Below are 21,928 nucleotides of genomic sequence, written 5' to 3'. Positions count from 1 at the left end.
GGAGTGCCAGACAGTGGGCGCAGGTCAGTGGGTGAGCGCACCGTGCGCCAGCCGAAGCAGGGGCGAGGCATTGCCTCACTCGGGAAGCGCAAGGGGTCAGGGAGTTCCCCTTCCAGGGGTGACAGACGGCACCTGGAAAATCGGGCCACTCCCACCCGAATACTGTGCTTTTCTGACGGGCTTAGGAAACGGTGCCCCAGGAGAGTATAGCCCGCACCTGGCTCAGAGGGTCCTACGCCCACGGAGTCTCGCTGATTGCTAGCACAGCAGTCTGAGATCAAACAGCAAGTCGGCAGCGAGGCTGGGGGAGGGGCGCCCGCCATTGCCCAGGCTCGCTTAGGTAAACAAAGCAGCCTGGAAGCTTGAACTGGGTGGAGCCCACCACAGCTCAAGGAGGCCTGCCTGCCTCTGTAGGCTCCACCTCTAAGGGCAGGGCACAGACAAACAAAAAGACAGCAGTAACCTCTGCAGACTTAAATGTCCCTGTCTGACAGCTGTGAGGAGAGCAGTGGTTCTCCCAGCACGCAGCTGGAGATCTGAGAACCGGCTGACTGCCTCCTCAAGTGGGTTCCTGACCCCTGACCCCCGAGCAGCCTAACTGGGAGGCATCCCCCAGCAGGGGCAGACTGACACCTCACACGGCCGGCCAGGTACTCCAACAGACCTGCAGCTGAGGGTTCTGTCTGTTAGAAGGAAAACTAACAGAAAGGACATCCACACCAAAAACCCATCTGTACATCACCATCATCAAAGACCAAAAGTAGACAAAACCACAAAGATGGGGAAAAAACAGAGCAGAAAAACTGGAAACTCTAAAAACCCGAGTACCTCTCCTCCTCCAAAGGAACGCAGTTCCTCACCAGCAACGGAACAAAGCTGGACGGAGAATGACTTTGACGAGCTGAGAGAAGAAGGCTTCAGACGATCAAATTACTCCGAGCTACGGGAGGATATTCAAACCAAAGGCAAAGAAGTTGAAAACTTTGAAAAAAATTTAGAAGAATGTATAACTAGAATAACCAATACAGAGAAGTGCTTAAAGGAGCTGATGGAGCTGAAAACCAAGGCTCGAGAACTACGTGAAGAATGCAGAAGCCTCAGGAGCCGATGCGATCAAATGGAAGAAAGGGTATCAGCCCTGGAAGATGAAATGAATGAAATGAAGCGAGAAGGGAAGTTTAGAGAAAAAAGAATAAAAAGAAACGAGCAAAGCCTCCAAGAAATGTGGGACTATGTGAAAAGACCAAATCTACGTCTGATTGGTGTACCTGAAAGTGACGGGGAGAATGGAAACAAGTTGGAAAACACTCTGCAGGATATTATCCAGGAGAACTTCCCCAATCTAGCAAGGCAGGCCAACATTCAGATTCAGGAAATACAGAGAACGCCACAAAGATACTCCTCGAGAAGAGCAACTCCAAGACACATAATTGTCAGATTCACCAAAGTTGAAATGAAGGAAAAAATGTTAAGGGCAGCCAGAGAGAAAGGTCGGGTTACCATCAAAGGGAAGCCCATCAGACTAACAGCGGATCTCTCGGCAGAAACCCTACAAGCCAGAAGAGAGTGGGGGCCAATATTCAACATTCTTAAAGAAAAGAATTTTCAACCCAGAATTTCATATCCTGCCAAACTAAGCTTCATAAGTGAAGGAGAAATAAAATACTTTACAGACAAGCAAATGCTGAGAGATTTTGTCACCACCAGGCCTGCCCTAAAAGAGCTCCTGAAGGAAGCACTAAACATGGAAAGGCACAACCGGTACCAGCCACTGCAAAATCATACCGAAATGTAAAGACCATCGAGACTAGGAAGAGACTGCATCAACTAACGAGAAAAATATCCAGCTAACATCATAATGACAGGATCAGATTCACACATAACAATATTAACTTTAAATGTAAATGGACTAAATGCTCCAATTAAAAGACACAGACTGGCAAATTGGATAAAGACTCAAGACCCATCAGTGTGCTGTATTCAGGAAACCCATCTCACGTGCAGAGACACACATAGGCTCAAAATAAAAGGATGGAGGAAGATCTACCAAGCAAATGGAAAACAAAAAAAGGCAGGGGTTGCAATCCTAGTCTCTGATAAAACAGACTTTAAACCAACAAAGATCAAAAGAGACAAAGAAGGCCATTACATAATGGTAAAGGGATTAATTCAACAAGAAGAGCTAACTATCCTAAATATATATGCACCCAATACAGGAGCACCCAGATTCATAAAGCAAGTCCTGAGTGACCTACAAAGAGACTTAGACTCCCACACATTAATAATGGGAGACTTTAACACCCCACCGTCAACATTAGACAGATCAACGAGACAGAAAGTCAACAAGGATACCCAGGAATTGAACTCAGCTCTGCACCAAGCAGACCTAATAGACATCTACAGAACTCTCCACCCCAAATCAACAGAATATACATTTTTTTCAGCACCACACCACACCTATTCCAAAATTGACCATATACTTGGAAGTAAAGATCTCCTCAATAAATGTAAAAGAACAGAAATTGTAACAAACTGTCTCTCAGATCACAGTGCAATCAAGCTAGAACTCAGGATTAAGAATCTCACTCAAAACTGCTCAACTACGTGGAAACTGAACAACCTGCTCCTGAATGACTACTGGGTACATAACGAAATGAAGGCAGAAATAAAGATGTTCTTTGAAACCAACGAGAACAAAGACACAACATACCAGAATCTCTGGGATGCATTCAAAGCAGTGTGTAGACGGAAATTTATAGCACTAAATGCCCACAAGAGAAAGCAGGAAAGATCCAAAATTGACACCCTAACATCACAATTAAAAGAACTAGAAAAGCAAGAGCAAACACATTCAAAAGCTAGCAGAAGGCAAGAAATAACTAAAATCAGAGCAGAACTGAAGGAAATAGAGACACAAAAAACCCTTCAAAAAATAAATGAATCCAGGAGCTGGTTTTTTGAAAGGATCAACAAAATTGATAGACCGCTAGCAAGATTAATAAAGAAAAAAAGAGAGAAGAATCAAATAGATGCAATAAAAAATGATAAAGGGGATATCACCACCAATCCCACAGAAATACAAACTACCATCAGAGAATATTACAAACACCTCTATGCAAATAAACTAGAAAATCTAGAAGAAATGGATAAATTCCTCAACACATACACCCTCCCAAGACTAAACCAGGAAGAAGTTGAATCTCTGAATAGACCAATAACAGGATCTGAAATTGTGGCAATAATCAATAGCTTACCAACCAAAAAAAGTCCAGGACCAGATGGGTTCACAGCCGAATTCTACCAGAGGTACAAGGAGGAGCTGGTACCATTCCTTCTGAAACTATTCCAATCAATAGAAAAAGAGGGAATCCTCCCTAACTCATTTTATGAGGCCAGCATCATCCTGATACCAAAGCCTGGCAGAGACACAACCAAAAAAGAGAATTTTAGACCAATATCCTTGATGAACATTGATGCAAAAATCCTCAATAAGATACTGGCAAACAGAATCCAGCAGCACATCAAAAAGCTTATCCACCATGATCAAGTGGGCTTCATCCCTGGGATGCAAGGCTGGTTCAATATACGCAAATCAATAAATGTAATCCAGCATATAAATAGAACCAAAGACAAAAACCACATGATTATCTCAATAGATGCAGAAAAGGCCTTTGACAAAATTCAACAACCCTTCATGCTAAAAACTCTCAATAAATTAGGAATTGATGGGACGTATCTCAAAATAATAAGAGCTATTTATGACAAACCCACAGCCAATATCGTACTGAATGGGCAAAAACTGGAAGCATTCCCTTTGAAAACTGGCACAAGACAGGGATGCCCTCTCTCGCCACTTCTATTCAACATAGTGTTGGAAGTTCTGGCCAGGGCAATTAGGCAGGAGAAGGAAATCAAGGGTATTCAATTAGGAAAAGAGGAAGTCAAATTGTCCTTGTTTGCAGATGACATGATAGTATATCTAGAAAACCCCATTGTCTCAGCCCAAAATCTCCTTAAGCTGATAAGCAACTTCAGCAAAGTCTCAGGATACAAAATCAATGTGCAAAAACCACAAGCATTCTTATACATCAATAACAGACAAACAGAGAGCCAAATCATGAGTGAACTCCCATTCACAATTGCTTCAAAGAGAATAAAATACCTAGGAATCCAACTTACAAGGGATGTGAAAGACCTCTTCAAGGAGAACTACAAACCACTGCTCAAGGAAATAAAAGAGGATACAAACAAATGGAAGAACATTCCATGCTCATGGGTAGGAAGAATCAATATCATGAAAATGGCCATCCTTCCCAAGGTAATTTACAGATTCAATGCCATCCCCATCAAGCTACCAATGACTTTCTTCACAGAATTGGAAAAAACTACTTTAAAGTTCATATGGAACCAAAAAAGAGCCCGCATCGCCAAGTCAATCCTAAGCCAAAAGAACAAAGCTGGAGGCATCACACTACCTGACTTCAAACTGTACTACAAGGCTACAGTAACCAAAACAGCATGGTACTGGTACCAAAACAGAGATATAGATCAATGGAACAGAACAGAGCCGTCAGAAATAATGCCACATATCTACAAGTATCTGATCTTTGACAAACCTGACAAAAACAAGAAATGGGGAAAGGATTCCCTATTTAATAAATGGTGCTGGGAAAACTGGCTAGCCATATGTAGAAAGCTGAAACTGGATCCCTTCCTTACACCTTATACAAAAATCAATTCAAGATGGATTAAAGACTTAAATGTTAGACCTAAAACCATAAAAACCCTAGAAGAAAACCTAGGCATTACCATTCAGGACATAGGCATGGGCAAGGACTTCATGTCTAAAACACCAAAAGCAATGGCAACAAAAGCCAAAATTGACAAATGGGATCTAATTAAACTAAAGAGCTTCTGCACAGCAAAGGAAACTACCATCAGAGTGAACAGGCAACCTACAAAATGGGAGAAAATTTTCGCAACCTACTCATCTGACAAAGGGCTAATATCCAGAATCTACAATGAACTCCAACAAATTTACAAGAAAAAAACAAACAACCCCATCAAAAAGTGGGCGAAGGACATGAACAGACACTTCTCAAAAGAAGACATTTATGCAGCCAAAAAACACATGAAAAAATGCTCACCATCACTGGCCATCAGAGAAATGCAAATCAAAACCACAATGAGATACCATCTCACACCAGCTAGAATGGCAATCATTAAAAAGTCAGGAAACAACAGGTGCTGGAGAGGATGTGGAGAAATAGGAACACTTTTACACTGTTGGTGGGCGTGTAAACTAGTTCAACCCTTGTGGAAGTCAGTGTGGCGATTCCTCAGGGATCTAGAACTAGAAATTCCATTCGACCCAGCCATCCCATTACTGGGTATATACCCAAAGGACTATAAATCATGCTGCTATAAAGACACATGCACACGTATGTTTATTGCTGCATTATTCACAATAGCAAAGACTTGGAACCAACCCAAATGTCCAGCAATGATAGACTGGATTAAGAAAATGTGGCACATATACACCATGGAATACTATGCAGCCATAAAAAATGATGAGTTCATGTCCTTTGTAGGGACATGGATGAAACTGGAAATCATCATTCTCAGTAAACTATCGCAAGAACAAAAAACCAAACACCGCATATTCTCACTCATAGGTGGGAATTGAACAATGAGAACACATGGACACAGGAAGGGGAACATCACACTTTGGGGACTGTTGTGGGGTGGGGGGAGGGGGGAGGGATAGCATTGGGAGATATACCTAATGCTAGATGACAAGTTGGTGGGTGCAGCGCACCAGCATGGCACATGTATACATATGTAACTTACCTGCACATTGCGCACATGTACCATAAAACCTAAAGTATAATAATAATAATAATAAAAGAAAAAATAATAATAATAATAATAATAATTTAAAAAAAAAAAAAAAAAGAAAACAATACATAAAAAATATATAAACATAAACAAGACCTTAAAACATTTTGAACTCGCAGCTATTGTGGTGAAACATGCTGGTCTACCTGTGATGAGGCACAAATAGTTCTCTGAATAAGGATCTGCCCATTGGAATTCCGCGTAGACCTTCTTTTACAACTCACTCCAATAACAAGGTCTGATTTCCAGTCTAGTTTCTCTGAAGTCCAGCACAGCTGAAGATGCTTATGAAGAGTAGAATCCTCTTAGATTTTTATAATATTCACCCTCACCTTTTATAGTTATCATAACACATTTACATTGACAGAAATGCTTCTGTAGTGACTAATTTTGAGTGTTTTCCAAAATAGTGAACTTTCAAAGAAGCAGTGACCTTTATGTAGTCATATTTAGTTTATGAAATATTTGGTACTATTTCATTAAATTACATAATTCTGATAACCAGTGCAATTGGCATAAAGAGGTTTGTGAGCAAGCACACTGACTCCACAAGCCCCAGGTCAACCCCTAGAGCAGGGAGCATGTGTGTCCTGGTTGAGTGTGGGCTTGAGGGGCTGTCGGTGCTCAGCATGCCACAGGATAAGATGTCACACATCTTACATCTATCACATGGGACGATAGGATACAGAAGTTCATAAGACAAGTCGATGACACAGAACTTGTTTTTAAAAAATCCTGTACCTGAAATATTTGAGTACATACTGCAAAGGACTGAGTTTCCTTAAAAGGAGTTAGCTCATTTCGATTTGGATTGAGCTCATTTTCATGCAAGTCTGCTTTCTGCCACCTTACTATTCCTGGGAAAAAACAATTCATATTCATGTCCCAAATTTCTCATAGTTATCAACTGTGTTTCAACATTTAACTTCAACAGTGTTCATGATATGTTATGTGCCTGGATTTGTTCTAGATCTGGGATGAGGGTAAGGGGGAAGTTTATCCAAAGTCGTGTCACAGACCTTTCCTTTAGATAGACATGATTTACACATATGAAATCACTGGGAAAACATGAAGCAGGTAATAAAAAAGCCACTGATTTAATATAAGTGCCCATATACATTGTACAGTTACTAAGTGCTACAAGCAGTTGAGAAGCAGAATAGTCAATGTTGGCTGGAGGTCCTACAGATCTTACTTTGTTTCCAACAAGATTACCAATCCTCCTGACACCCTGACCTTTCAGTCCCTGAAGTTTGAGTCACCTGCACAATTATTCTCTAGCTGCAGAGTGAGGCAAAGGTTGTTACTCAAGACACTTTTGCAACCTTACCACCCTCCACACCAAATGAAGTGAAATCACACGGATTTCCCTCCATCTCCAGCCCTGGGTCTCCCCATCCCTGGGTCTCCAATAGGGAAGCAGAGTGAAGGAGGGACCGGAAATAATTTCCTTCACTCCACCCATGAATATGTTTCGGGTACAGACTAGGACTCAACAGAATGATCTATGCTCTTTTGATTAGACAATTAAATGAAGACCACACCATACATTAAACAAAAGCAAAATTACTCAGATACTAAAAACTTCTAGGCATACAGTGAAATTTACTTTTTTTTTTTTCCTTCTGATGACATTATATTCTTGCTGCAACTTGGCCCATTACCAGGAGGAAACTGGGCCTCCCGCAGCAAGCCATTCTGAACCACAAATACGTTTGCTCGCTTAAGAGCATCTTGCCCTGTATCCACATGTACCCTCATCCTGCACTGACCCAAGTTTCCTTTTAGTCACCTGATAACAACCTGGAGCCCCAGACTCCACTTGCCCACAGGCATGCCTCACAGAGCCACCAGGAGGCACGTGAAGATCAGGTCAATGCGCTAGAGGCTCACAATGGCACAGTCCCCAGAAGAACCTCATCTCCCCCAGCACTGCCAAAAGGCACCTCACCAGCAAGCTGTCTTACCTCACACTCCAGTCACTAACCAAACAGCAGAGGAAGCTGGAATGAAACAGGCCTTCAAAAATCATTGCTGGAAATTGTTTCACTAAAACTCTAAGAACTCATGATAGGGGCTAGTGCAAACAGATAGCATAACAGTGAATCTTTATTTTATTCCCATAAGTCGCATTTTTCATCATACATTTAGTTCCTGAGGGCAGGTGTCACTCACCGATGCAGGCATGGACCCTCACAGACAGCTGCGTCCTTAGGATGATGCTGTGCTTCTTGCCCCGCCTAAAGAGACAGGAGACAAAACAGGGCATCAGAGGAGTCAGCAGAGACATCTCACGTGCTGTCAATCCACGTGAAGGTTCTGACATACCCACTTAAGTGGGAATCCAGAGAAGCAGAGACCCACACTGAACAAGAATCTATCCTGAAATAATGTTGACATCACAGGACTTTCACAAAAATAAAATAAGGAAGTCTGACTTTGTTGGTTTGGCACATGCATCTCACTGCCCAAGCTCCATCGATTCATTCCATCCAGAGTCTGCACGTAGTCATGCTTGACCATGTTGGGAAAATTTTAAAATCTGTGTCCATGAAGTGAAATTCCTGGAATGTAACAACACAAATCTGCTTGATCATTCTCATGGCTATTTTTACCTTTTTGTGGGGGTGGGGGCAGATATAGGAAATGGGAACACCTCATGGAGTAATCAGAACTGCTTTACTGTGTATCAGTTCAAGACTGTGTTGGCTTTTCTCTTGCACTTTTACAGGAAAATGGGAATCTACAAAAGAAGGCTTACAGACTACTTATTAGCAGAAATGCCAATTTACACAACACCCCATCTCACCTCTGCTTCCTTCTCACTGCATTTCTCATGAGGAACAAAAAGGGCAGACCTCCCCAGTTCCACTCCCACTAGGGCCCATCCTACTTTATGCAGAGAGGAACCAAAGCACAGAGCAGTTGGTAGAAGGAGATAAAAGGGAGAAAACATGAGTCCTGGCTACCCAACAGGAACAAAGGCTTTGAGGTTTGGAGAAAAGGGGAAGGCAGTGGACAAAGGAAAAGCAGAGCCAGCCAACAGCATGGCAGCAGGTAGTGTGGCAGGGTTCTTGGAAGCGGGATTCCCTGTCCATCCTCACCTCTCCCCACCAGGGCTTAATGTATAGCAGAATCTGGCAGTGCTTTCCTGCCTCCTGGTGTGTGTTTGTCTTGGAGAGAAGGGAACACAGATCTCACCAAGGCACGCTACAAATACTGTGATTATGAATTCACAGTAATGACTACATCAATTACATTTTTTATTCTTCCAACCAGGTAAGAGACAGAGGTATGGTTTAAACAATGGTTTGTTGATTCTGATATGATTTGGTTGTGTCTACACCCAAATATCATCTTGAATTGTAGCTCCCATAATCCCCACAAGTCATGGGAGGGAACTGAATCATGGGGGCATTCTTGTTATAGTGAATAAGTCTCATGAGATCTGATGGTTTGATAAAGGGCAGTTCCCCTGCACACGTTCTCCTGCCTGCCACCATGTAAGATGTGCCTTTGCTCTTCTTTCACCTTCCACCATAATTGTGAGGCCTCCCCAGCAATGAGGAACTGTGAGTCCATTAAACCTCTTTTTCTTTATAAATTACCCAGTCTCGAGTATATCTTTATTAGCAGTATGAGAACAGACTAATATAGATTCTTTTAAAGAAAAAAGGAAACCCAGCTGCATAATTGTAAAGCATGCAGTAGCCTCCAGCTGAGCAGCTGCTTCAAGTAGAGTCTGCATTCAGAGTCCCCTCAAAATTCAATGAGCCCCTCCATTTTCCTTTGTTCATTTGTTTTACATTTTTTATATGCAAGCCATTAGTCTCAAGAAGCTCGCAGCCAATACACAATGTCTACAGAAGACAAGTTCAAGATTCCTGTAAACACATATTTCCACAAAAACATATTCTCCACAAAAAACTCTCACTCTCAAAAATCCTGACATGAACACTCCTTCAACTCTTCTGACCAGACCAGAAGAAAGTTTTGATTTAAGTGCACAGAATTGAATTATAGACAGCTTTTTGTTTGACTTGCCAAGAAAGGTTTTCTGGGGTAGCGGGGACAGCAGGTAGGAGCAGAAAATCAGTGAACCCCTGCCGGGGGGCCAGGATCTAACTATTAGAAACAGTAAATCCTAGTCTTCCAATCTCAAGGATTTTCTGTAATTCGCATTACCAGCAGTTATAAGTCAATGGTAAATGTCAAATGAATAGCAGACAAAGAACATGCTATAGATGCCCAGAGAGAGAAAAAGCATGAGCTGGCCACGGAAGACATTTCAGAATGCCCCAAGTTCTGGAGAATTTCACAAAGAGTCCATTGGTTGCCCCTTCTTGTATCTTCAAACAACTGCAAAGTTGCACTTTGAGTGTGTGTTTCCCCACATAATTCTCTAGACCCACAGTAAGCGTGTAGGGTGGTCACCCTGGGATTCTAGGCCCCTCAATGAAAACTATGACTGCCAAGACCCAGCAAGCCCACCATCCTGGGGGGGTTATCTTTTCCGGATGCTGAGAAACCAGGCAATTGGTTTGTTAAGCTAAACCCTAATGGAGATTAAGAGAGCATAGAAGAAAAAAAAAAGTCCTATTTTTTTTTTTTAGAAGTTTAATCACTTACAATTCCTCTGCTTCAATATTCTAGCTCCTACCTTATCTTCTGCTGTACACAAAATCCTATACATGAAGAAACCTGCATGGAACTGGGAAACAAGGATGGTGGAAGCAGGCTGAGGTGGGGAGGAGGCCCCAGATCCCAGGTTCAGAGAAAAGGAGGGGACCAGCTAAGGAAGAGGCAAGTGGGTTGAGAGTGTGGCCAGATTCAGCCAGGTTCACAACAGTGCATCTGTGACCTCTCACCCTTCCCTACCCTTGCTTCCACCCACCTCTGATGTAGGTACTACTTCTGTGTCCATTTTGCAGATGAGGAAAACAAAGCTTGTAGAAATCGTGTAACTTGCATACAGGGCTGGTGGAAACAGAAGCAGGGTTGAAAGCACAGAATCTGACTCCACGGTCACCTGCACCATCCTGCCTTTCACTGCACAATTGCCTCACTGTATAACCACCTCTAAGGCTTACAAAGGATAAAGAGAGTCCCTGGTTTTTTAGGGAACTGGTGTAACCTCAGTACTAAAACCTAACCAAAAAGACACACTGAAAATCTAAGATGCAAAAATCTAAGAAAATATTGAGAAATCAAATTATGCAATATGTAAAAATAATACAACAGGACCATATAAGACTCATCCCTTAGAGTTCAAGAATTACAGAGTCCAATATAATAGTTTTACACATATATAACATATATATTATATTTACACATATACATAAGTCTTCTTGACTTCTTAGGAAAACCTTATTTGGTCTTATTGTATTTTCACATATTGCTTGCTCTCTCTCTCTCTCTATATATATATATATATATGTGTATGTGTGTGTGTGTTTAAATAAAATAAAACAAAGGACATCCACCATAAGGTCCCTTTAAATTTGGTAGCTTCCCTCCACCACTATATTTTCTAATTAGTTAAAACTGACATATTGGAGAAAGTTTCACATTTATGTATTTCTTTTACATATGGCCATTTCCCTGCTACCACTGATTCTAAAAATCTTTTTGCTAAGTCCTTTGGCTTCTTTTAGGGAAATAATCATATCTGTTTAAAGATAATCATTTTATCCCTGCCTTTCCAGTAAATACACCCTTTTCTTCTTTCATGGCTAAAACTTTCAAAGGAAAATTAAAGAATCATAGGCATACTCCCTTCCCCACTATGGGACACTATGTCAGTTTCGGTTCATAAATAATAATAGTTGTTAACATTTATGGAATGCTTATCATGCACCAGATGAGGTTCTAAGTACTTTTTACAGATTTAGTATTCAGAAAATTTCTATGACGTAGTGATATGGTTAGGCTTTGTGTCCCCACCCAAATCTCATCTGGACTTGTAATCCCCAGGTGTGAGGGAGGGACCTGGTGGAAGGTGATTGGATCAGGGTGGTGGTTTCCCCCATGCTGTTCTTGTGATAGTGAGTGAGTTCTCATAAAATCTGATGGTTTTGTAAGGAGCTCTTCCCACTTTACTTTCTCACTCACTCTCACCTGCCACCATGTAAGATGTGCCTTTGCTTCTCCTTCACCTTCTGCCATGATTCTAAGTTTCCTGAGGCCTCCCCAGCCACGCAGAACTGTGAGTCAATTAAACCTCTTTCTTTATAAATTACCCAGTCTCAGGTACATCTTTACAGCAGTGTGAAAATGGACAAATACAGGTAGATAACATTATTGACATTCTAAAGATAAGGAAATCGAGGCCCAGAAAAGTTAAGCAATGGAACTGAAATCACACAGCTAGAAAGCGACAGAGCTCAGACTCAACCCAGGCAGTCTGACCCTAGAGTCAGTGCCCCTATCACCTCCGCAGAGCTGCCCCCCAGATGTGTGCTCCTCTCATTCATTCCCTCATTCTACTGGTGCCAATATCAGGGAGAAAGGATGCTAAGCTGCTTACAGTGAATTCACATGGACAATCTCTCAAGATTTGTATCTTTGGACTATTATTTTCTGAACTCATACATACATATGAGATGTACTCTATGAGATGCACAAAGTATATGGAGCTTTAAGACAGGAATATAGAAATCCTACCTGCATTTCCAGCCTGCTAGCCTGCCCTGAAGGTTTCAGATTTGCCAGTCCCCACAACTGCATGAGCCATTTCCTTAAAAATAAATATTTCTAGATAGATAGATTACACAGATGAGAGAGAGAGAGAATATGAATTGGTCCGTTTTCACACTGCTCTAAAGAACTGCCTGAGACTGGCTAATTTATAAGGAAAGAGGTTCTACTGCCTCACAGTTCCACATGGCTGGGGAGGCCTCAGGAAATTCACCATCATGGTGGAAGGGAAAGGGAAAGAAGCACCTTCTTCACAAGGTGGCTGGGGAGAAAGCGGTGGGGAGGGATGGGGGGTGGACTGCCAAACACTTTTAAAACCTAAGATCTCATGAGAATTCACTCACTATCATGAGAACAACATGGGGGAAACTGCCTCCATGATTCAATCACCTCCCACCAGGTCCCTCCCTCCACACGTGACGATTACAATTTGAGATGAGGTTCGGTTGGGGACACAGAGCCAATCCATATCAGATAGACAGATATTCTCTTGGTTCTGTGTCTCTGGAGAACCCTGACTAATACAAAATTTGATATCTGCCTTCATAGGGCTTCCACATTCCAAAGAGAGGCTGTCAGTATGTATTTACTATAAGTACCTTAGCCATCCTTTTCTCCCTGATACCAGCATTCCGGGTTAGCTTTGCATCTGCCACTCCTTTTGAGTCTGCGTTTTTGCAGCAAGATGAAGTGGAATGAACCATGTACCCAGAATCCAGTGACCCAGAAGGCAAGGTGGCTCAGCTTGACCTTAATCTCCCCAGGGAGACTCGGATTCCTTTCCTATCAGCACAGCCACTGCCAGGGAAACATCACCAGCTTCTGAACAGCCACTCTTTAGAGCAGGCAGCCACAACCAATGGGGTGCTCACAACCAAGGCCAAGGCCAAGGCTACCCAAGTGCCAAGGGGACTATCTAAAATAGATAAGCAACTCAAGGAAACCCCTATGGAGGCACACGCACCAGGGACACGACGGCACTACCGCTAAAAGAACGTTCTGAAACGTCCTGCCTTCTCAGAATACACAGATTTCTGTTACAATAATATCAGTGGCCTTGGGAAAAGTCTGGTTTAACCAACTAAGGCTCAGAGAAACCTGTGTGTTTCAGTTCTGACCCTGTGTCTCAAGGGAGCCTTTTTACAAGAGTAACACATAAAGCCCTTTGTGACTATAAGAACAAGTGCTTACATTATTTTATTGAGTGGTATAGAGCCAGAAGCTTGATGACTTTCTCTAGCAACCAACAGTGGAATCAATGCTCCCAAGTACTCCTCCACTTAAATTAGAAGAAATAAACTATAGTTTCAGTCAAGGATAGAAACAGATGTTTCACCATCTGGCAAAAGCAGGGACAAGGGCCCCCTCAACAGTTGCCCCAGGAGTAAAAAGCTCTTAGTAAGCTTCTGGAGCTGTGGGGCTCAACTGGCAGTCCATCTCAGGGATAAAGAGATGGAGGAGGATTTGAACCAGTCATCAGCTAGTAAAAGGACAGTGCTAGCTAAGATTAACTTGCCCAGAAGCTCAAAGTTTAAGCAAGAGAGGCAGTTGCCACTACATTAATCTCCAGGTGTGTTCTGTTCTCCCCTGGCAGACTGTAGAGGTAGAAAAACATCGACTCTGAAGCCAGCTGTGTGATCTTGGACAAGTTACTTAACCTCTCTGAGCTTTGGCTTTATTGTCTGTAAAATAAGATAACGTCTACCTTCTCCTGAGGCTGTAAGAATTCAATCAATCAATGCAAGTAACATGCTGTGGACATGGCTGGCACGTGATAAATGCTGAATAACGTTAGGTAATACCCTTGTTGATATTACTGTTCTTTCAGCCACTTCCTCTCCCTCGCTCCATTTGTCTTAATGTCTGGATATTCTCTCACATTCTGTATGCCTCTCGCTTCATTTTTGTCTGCCTCTTCTCATTCCTCCCACCTCTCTCATCATTCCTTTTTCTCGTTCTCTCTTCACTGCCCATTCAAGAATCGACAATAATAATCCATTTGTTATTATTTGACGCTTTTTCCTGTTTTTCATTAAAGTTCCAGTGATGTAGCATTTTAATTTTCTCAAGGGACTATACTAATGTCTGTGCCTCCTGTGTGTGCAACCCTGAGTGTGTTAGCCTCTGAGGAATGAGTCATCTACTTTAACTGGAAGGTGTGAGGAGTCCGAGACACACAGAGGATCCAGGTGGAAGCACCCTGGGCAACACGTCCTATGACCAAAGTGTGAAGCTTGTGCACTTGGGGAAAAGGGACCTACCAAAACAGGTCACCTCTCTAGACACCTTCTCAGAGAAGCCAGTCTGGTTCTCTCATCTTCCAGTTTCCTTCACCCTTGCTTCAACAAGACATGAGGCAAACGGAATGAACTTTCTCAGTCAACTTCCGCTCAGCTAGTCTCCTCTCATCACAGAAGCTGGAACTTCTCCCCACACCTAGCCTGGCTGTCACCAGCTTAGTGTCTCTTCCATAGTCATTCCCTTACACGTTTTTTGTAAGCTTTAATGAGGTATAATTTAGGTACCATAAAACCCACCTGTTTTATGGATATAATTCACTGATTATTAGTATCTTCATAGAGTTGTACAGTCATTACAATCTAACTTTTTTTAACTTTTTCATCAGTGCAAAGACACCCCAAAACCCTCATACCCATCTGCAATCACTCTCTCTCCCCACACTCAGCAAGAGGCAACCACCAATCTACTCTGTCTCTCTAGAGATGTGTCTTTTCTGGCCATCTCGTACAAATGAAATTAAACAGTACGTCACCTTTTGTGTCTTGCTTCTTTCACATGGCCTAATGTCTTCAAGGTCATCAGATATCGGATAGATGATTTACAAACATTTTCTCCCATTCTGTGGCTTGTGTTTTCACTTTACCAATTATGTCTTTTGGGGATGCAAAAGGCTTTAATTTTGATGAAGTCCAAACTGTTTTTTTTCTCGTCACTTATGCTTTTGTCATATCTAAGACATGGAAAGCATATGTGGCAAGAACCATGACTCTGCCTAACCCAGTCATGGAGACTTGCTCCTGTTTTCCTCTGGGAGTTTCACTGTTTTGGCTCTCACATTTAGGACTATGGTCTGTTTTTAGTTCATCTTTGTGTCTGGTATAAGGTCCTTGACATCTTGATTAGCTCATTCTCTTGTCTTCCACCCTCATGTACCCCGTGATGGGACAGAGCCCTTGTTCAAGCTGTTCACAGATTTCAGCTCATGGGAAATCCTGCTGGCTCCCTTCTCAGCCCCCAGTCTCTCCTTGCCAGCCTCTGCCCCCACCACCCTTCTGCTTTCTCCCCCTTCAGACACCCTAAATCTCCTGCTCACCACTCTAGGCCTTGCCTTGCTCCTCTCACAACTTGCCTTTGTGGCACAGTGTCCTCAACTGCCCATTATTTGAAATGTCCTCTCTCCTTACGGAGGCAGATGCTGCTGGTTACCCACTCAATACCCATTTCCCTTTTTGCCTTATAATGGGAATCCAAATGTGTTTGGAGTGACAATGTATATTCCACAATGTGGCACTCTACAATGTGGCACAGTTCTCATCAGTGAACTATAGATGGAAGTTGCTGGTGGAGCTTCTGGAAAGCTCTTTAAAAGCAGCACACCCAGCCAGCACCAATACTGTTCTTCACTCTTCTCAACTAAGGCAGGGACCACTAGCTGTCGCCTAATATTCATAGTGATAGCAGGAGAGGGTTAGCTGGATACAGCCCACGATTCACTGTGCCCTCAAGCCTCTGGCCAAAATCATATGAGTGAAAGCTATGTGGACCCAGAAATGGGCGTGCACTTCCCTTCGTCCCTTTCCTTCTTTCTAGGGGTTGAGATACAGATGAGATGGTAAGAGTGGAAGGAGCTACCTGGACCCAGAGATGGAATCCTTGCTGTCAGGATGCTATAGCTATTTTACAGTTCCAAAGAGGATTGCCTATATTTGGAATCTTATACAAGAAAAAAACTTTTATTTTATTTAAACTGCCACATTGGGAGATTTCTTGGTTGCAACAGAGAAGACTGCATCCTAACCAATACATGCCTCCCTGTCTTGATATGACAAGGGTGTGGGGCAGCTGCATTGTAACTATGATGAAACACAAAAGACAAAAGCCAGATCCTAAGGATGGTAGGGGAGAAAACAAGCCCAGGTTCCTAAGAGTATCATGGAATCAACATATTGTCCTTGAAACTGTATAATTATCCACTGATTTTCTTAGAGTGGCTTTTGTTTTATAGAAAAATTTCATAGAAAGTAGAGAATGTTCTCATATATCCACACTGCCCCTCCCCACCCACCCATTTCTCCTATTAACATCTTGCATTAATGTGCAAGATGTTAATCTGTTACAACAGATTAACTGACATTGACACTTTATTAACAAGTCCATAGTTTTACTTTATAATTCACCGTGTTTAATAGTTCTATGAGTTCTCACAAATACATAACGTTCTGGATCCAACATCATAATAACATACAGAGTGGTGACACTGCCCTAAAGATCCCCTGTGCTCCACCTGTTCATCCCTCCCTACCCATCTCCCAGCCTCAACTCCCACCCCAGCAACAGAATCTTTTCACTGTCTCCATAGCTTTTTGCCTTTCTGGTAATGTCATATAGTTGGACTCACAGTATGTAGCTTTTTCAGACTGGTTTAACTTCACAATGTGCATTTAAGGTTCCCCCATGTCTTTTCTAGCTTGATCGCTCATTTCTTTTTATTGCTAAATAAAAAATATTTCATGGTATGGAAAAAGTACTATGGTTTGTTTACCCATTCAACTACAGAAGGACATCTTGTTTCCAAATTTTGGCAATTATGAATAAAGCTGCTGTGAAAATATGTGCAGGCTTTTCCATGGACATAAGTTTTCAACTCATTTGGGTAAATACCCAGAAGCATGATTGCCAAATTGTATGGCAAGCCTACATTTAGCTTTGTAAGAAACTACCAGACTGTCTTCCAAAGTGGCCATGTCATTTTGCATTCCCACCAGCAATGAATGAGTGTTCCTGTTGCTCCACATCTTTGCCAGCATTTGATGATATCCGTGTTTTTTTTATTTTAGCCATTCTAAGGGGTGTGTAGTAGTATCTCATTTTTTTAAATTTACATTTTACATTGTATTGACATGTAATGTTGGATATCTTTCTATATGCTTATTTACCATCTGAATGTCTTCTTTAGTGACATATCTGTTCAGATCTTTTGCCCATTTTTTAATCAGGTTGTTTTCTTATTAAATTTTAAGAGTGCTTTGTATATTTTGGATACTTGTACTCCATCAGATATGTTTTGCAAATATTTTCTCCCAGTCTGTGGCTTGTCTTTTCGTTGTCTTAATATCCACTTTTTTTCCATGATAAAAATATAGTCAAAAATTTTAAGCCACTGTTGTCTGGGTTCTTTGCCACATGCAGCTAAACCTGAGTCTCTTACTGATGTACAACACCTGGGTTATGGTTTCAATGGATCATCTGGGTGCTGCCACCTGGGTGACTGCTAACTTTCTTTTTCCCTACAGCCAGGGCCTGGTCCTCTCCTCACCTGCATCCTATCCTATGGCTGGCCCTCCGGGACAAGACCTCCAGACTCTGTAGCTCCCTCCAAGGAAGCACCCCCAGCCTCTCCAGTACTCCAGCCTTCTCACCTGGGTCCCCAGCCAACATTTCTCACTAGCCACCCCACACCTTGTGTGTGGCTTGCCATAACCTCAGACTAACAGGTATAAACCCCTCCTCCCCTTTTCAAAATTGCCTCCACTGTATCACCTCACTATTTCCCTAACTAGTCCACCATTCTGCGCACTATTCCCCTAATGCCACATGTCCATTCCATTCTCTTGTCCCCCTCTACACAAGCTGGCACCATGGCTCCACATTCCCAGCCCCCTCCGTCCCCAATCCTGGGTGAGGCCCCAGTCCACTCACCTTCCTCGGTTACCAGGTTTAGGTTCATTAGGCCACTCCCTGCTTGTCCTCCCAGGGGGTTACATCTGACCAAGGCCTCCCACTCCAAGTTCTTCCCACTCACCCCCACCCATAGCCCCCTCATCACTTAAGGAGTTCTGTGGGGGCTCTCTTTGCAGGTCATTTTTCTTATGTCTGACTCCAACCCACATACCTACCTGATGTCGTCTTTACCCTCATACATCCTGCCATTTAAAGGCATTTAGAACCTTTGATTCCAGTGTCCATTCAGCATGGGAGTTACTTCATTCTTGCCTGACTTACTGCAGCCTTTTCAGGAATGCCGTCTTCCTCACGCAGTGGTTCTCAACTTTGACTGCACACTGAAATCACCTGGAAGCTTTGAAAATCACCTCTGCCTGGGCCCACCCCTGAGTTCTGATTTCATGAGCCTGAGGCTGGGCGTGGCAGGGAAGGTTCTAAAGTTCTTCAGGGGGTGGCAATATTCTCCAAGACTGACAGCCTACGCTGCAGGTTCCCAAACAAACATCTAACCACCTGGACAGCATTTTTCTTTTTTTCTTTTTTGAGATGGAGTCTTGCTCTGTCACCCAGGCTGGAGTACAGTTGTGCGATCTAGGCTCACTGCAACCTCCACCTCCTGGGTTCAAGCAATTCTCCTGCCTCAGCCTCCCAAGTAGCTGGGATTACAAGCACGTGCCACCACGCCCAGCTAATTTTTTGTATTTTTACGAGAGATAGGGTTTCCCATGTTGGCCAGGCTGGTCTCAAACTCCTAACCTCAAGTAATCCACCCACCTTGGCCTCCCAAAGTGCTGGGATTACAGGCGTGAGCCACCGTGCCCAGCCTGGACAGCTTTTTTCAAAAAAAGCAAGATTCTGAACCTCACTCCAAACCTTCTGAAGCCAGAACCTAGAGATGAGCAGTTCTGGCACCTGGAGCTGGTGTGCAGGGCCTCTGGGCTACCCATTCGACCCAGCTGAACTCACCCCAATGGCTCCTTTGGTTTTAAAGGGCCAGTTTTCTCCCCCGCTGACAGCAGGGGCAGAACTTGATGGCCTGCACTTTGAGCCTTGCATAGCACTATGAAGACAGGAGCTCAAACCTGTCACTGATTAGCCACAAGGCTTCAGCCAACACACCTGCACCCTCCACTCAGGATAACTACCTTAAGAGGAAAAAAAAAAATCAGGGAACGTCTACCTTTCTTCCCTTCTGCACCCTCACCAGAATCTCTCTCTTAACATGGGGGTTTTGTCGGTTGCTTGTTTCGGTTTGGTTTTTTAGGTTCAGGAGATTTTTAGACTTATGTTCAAAGTCTATTCTGTGATTTCCCATTCCACCAGTCTAAAATGCGGAGGAAACTTGGACAAATGTGTGAATGGGTGAGGTTAACTTTTGTATTATATCATAAGAAGAAGAAATAGCTTTTTATTCCTTCAGACCTGATATTTTGAAATGCAAAGACCTCTTTGAGAATCTGACGAAGGCTTTGAAATACCTCCCCCACCAAAATCCCACAAACCCACAAACTGGACAGAAACCTCAGAGGTTCATGGGCCTCAGGGCCCATGATCTGCAGGCTGAGAAGTCAGGTGTCCAAGAATAACAGCAGAGCCAGTCCCAAATCCACGGGTTCCCCTAAACAGGTCCAGCACAAAGCTGGCAGGACCCATGTACCCCTGCAGATGGGACTCTGCATGGCCCTTCTTAACCTTCCCCAGATGCACATCCAGCCATGATTTCTAAGCCACCAGCCTCACATAGAGACATGGGCCCAGGGTTGGAGGACTACCAACCCCCTTGGCAAATGAGAGAAAGTGAACAGCAGACACAGCCAGTAAGCAGCAGCTATCTTCACAGCCCACCCTGTGGCACAGGCCTGAAGGGAGTCATGCCGAGGAAAAGGTGAACGCCCCAAGTTACCTGAAGTTAGGAGCACCTGTGAATGTGTATGCCATGTCCAGCCACCACACTGGTCCTCATGATGTCCCTGAAACATCGTGGTTCTCAGCTCCACTCTTGGCTCAAGCCACACTTGCACCTGTTGCACCTTCCAAATACCCAAAGCCACCATCTCCTCCAGGGCTTGCCTAAAAGCCCACCTTCTCCATGACAGTGCCCTGTGGACCTGGGCTGGCATTGGTTTCCTTTCAGAGACACTGAGGGTAGCAACAGGCAAAAGAGTGGCGGTTCTGGCCCAGCTCAGCCCTGTGGGCAAACCTCCATCGAGGTCTCTTAACTAAAAGTTGAGATCTCAGGGCACCTGACCTGCATAGAATCCTCTGGGTCTAAATTCCAGTGGTTCCCATTTCAATGTATCATCTTCCTAGAATTGGACTGTAATTATAACAGAGGCTAACAGTTTTGAGTGTGTATTATGTATCGGGAACTAATGTTTTAGATACATTATCATATTTTACTTCAAAACAACCCAGAGAGGCAGTATTATGATAATATTGCCCCCAATTATAAGGAAACTGAGGTTCAGAGAGGTGAAGTTACATCCCCAGGGTCAAAGAGCCATGAGACTAACGGTAAAGCCTGTGTCCCTAACCATTATGCTACACTGCTCTCCTCAGGTGCCAGAGACCCCATCAGGACCCCTCTTCATACAGGAAGGGAAATGGGATTGGGCCATATTTTCCTTATTCTGTAAATAAATGTTACAACTGTCCTCATTTTATAAACTCCTATCAGAGGTAAAGTGGCTTGCCCAAGGCCACACAATGACAACGTCAGGAAAAATAACCTGGAGGCTGCAGGCTTCTGTGTCTGCTGCACCATGTCATGCTTGCTAATTTCCCTGGCCTCAGAAGGTGATGAACAGACCTGGCTCTATTTTGTTAGCATAATAATTGCTTTGTCCTTCTACTTTTGAAGGTCTTTCTCCTCTTCTCTGACTAGCTAGAGCCTGAGTGATAATTCTAAACAACAAGTTAATTTTTAGTCTTGGCATAAAAGTGCAGGGTAATGGACAAGAACAAACAAGCAAAATCCTCCAGCAAGGAAACTCAGAACACATGGTATGAAAAACATCACAGTTTTCACACAGACTCATACATCTTCATTAGATGGCCACAATATTAGCAGATATTTTGCTATAACTGACACAAAGAAATCAAGAGGAAAAAAAATGGTATTTGCCATTTTCATACCTCCAAAGGGCAAATCTTAACTGGGAAGCAATTATATTTTAACTCCCACTCATGGGAGACACACAGACTTTGTCGAATGCCGCACATCTAGGAGAGGACCTAAAAGGTCTATTTCAAAGATAGAAACCCTCACTCTAGGGTGATTTGGGGGCACACTTGTCAAATGTGTAGCTACGCATGCCTATAATTGCAACACTTTGAGAGGCTAATACAGGAGGATTGTTTTGAGTCCAGG

General features: G+C 43.1%; 1 protein-coding gene across 5 annotated transcripts in view; it reads right to left on the bottom strand.

Annotated features, from left to right (window-relative positions):
- The window catches only part of FHOD3 (formin homology 2 domain containing 3), a 507,914-nt gene that overhangs the window by 423,502 nt on the left and 62,484 nt on the right, over nt 1–21,928 (bottom strand). For all 5 annotated transcript variants that reach the window (XM_054461095.2, XM_054461096.2, XM_054461098.2 and 2 more), the window contains exon 3: nt 8,074–8,138. In XM_054461095.2, coding sequence (XP_054317070.2) covers nt 8,074–8,138 — 65 coding nt within the window. The remainder of the gene's footprint in view (nt 1–8,073; nt 8,139–21,928) is intronic.

The sequence above is a fragment of the Pongo pygmaeus genome, chromosome 17, assembly GCF_028885625.2.
Source record: "Pongo pygmaeus isolate AG05252 chromosome 17, NHGRI_mPonPyg2-v2.0_pri, whole genome shotgun sequence".
Classification (NCBI taxonomy): domain Eukaryota; kingdom Metazoa; phylum Chordata; class Mammalia; order Primates; family Hominidae; genus Pongo; species Pongo pygmaeus.
The sequence above is the reverse complement of the archived record's forward strand: the minus strand, read 5'-3'. Positions and strand labels throughout refer to the sequence as shown.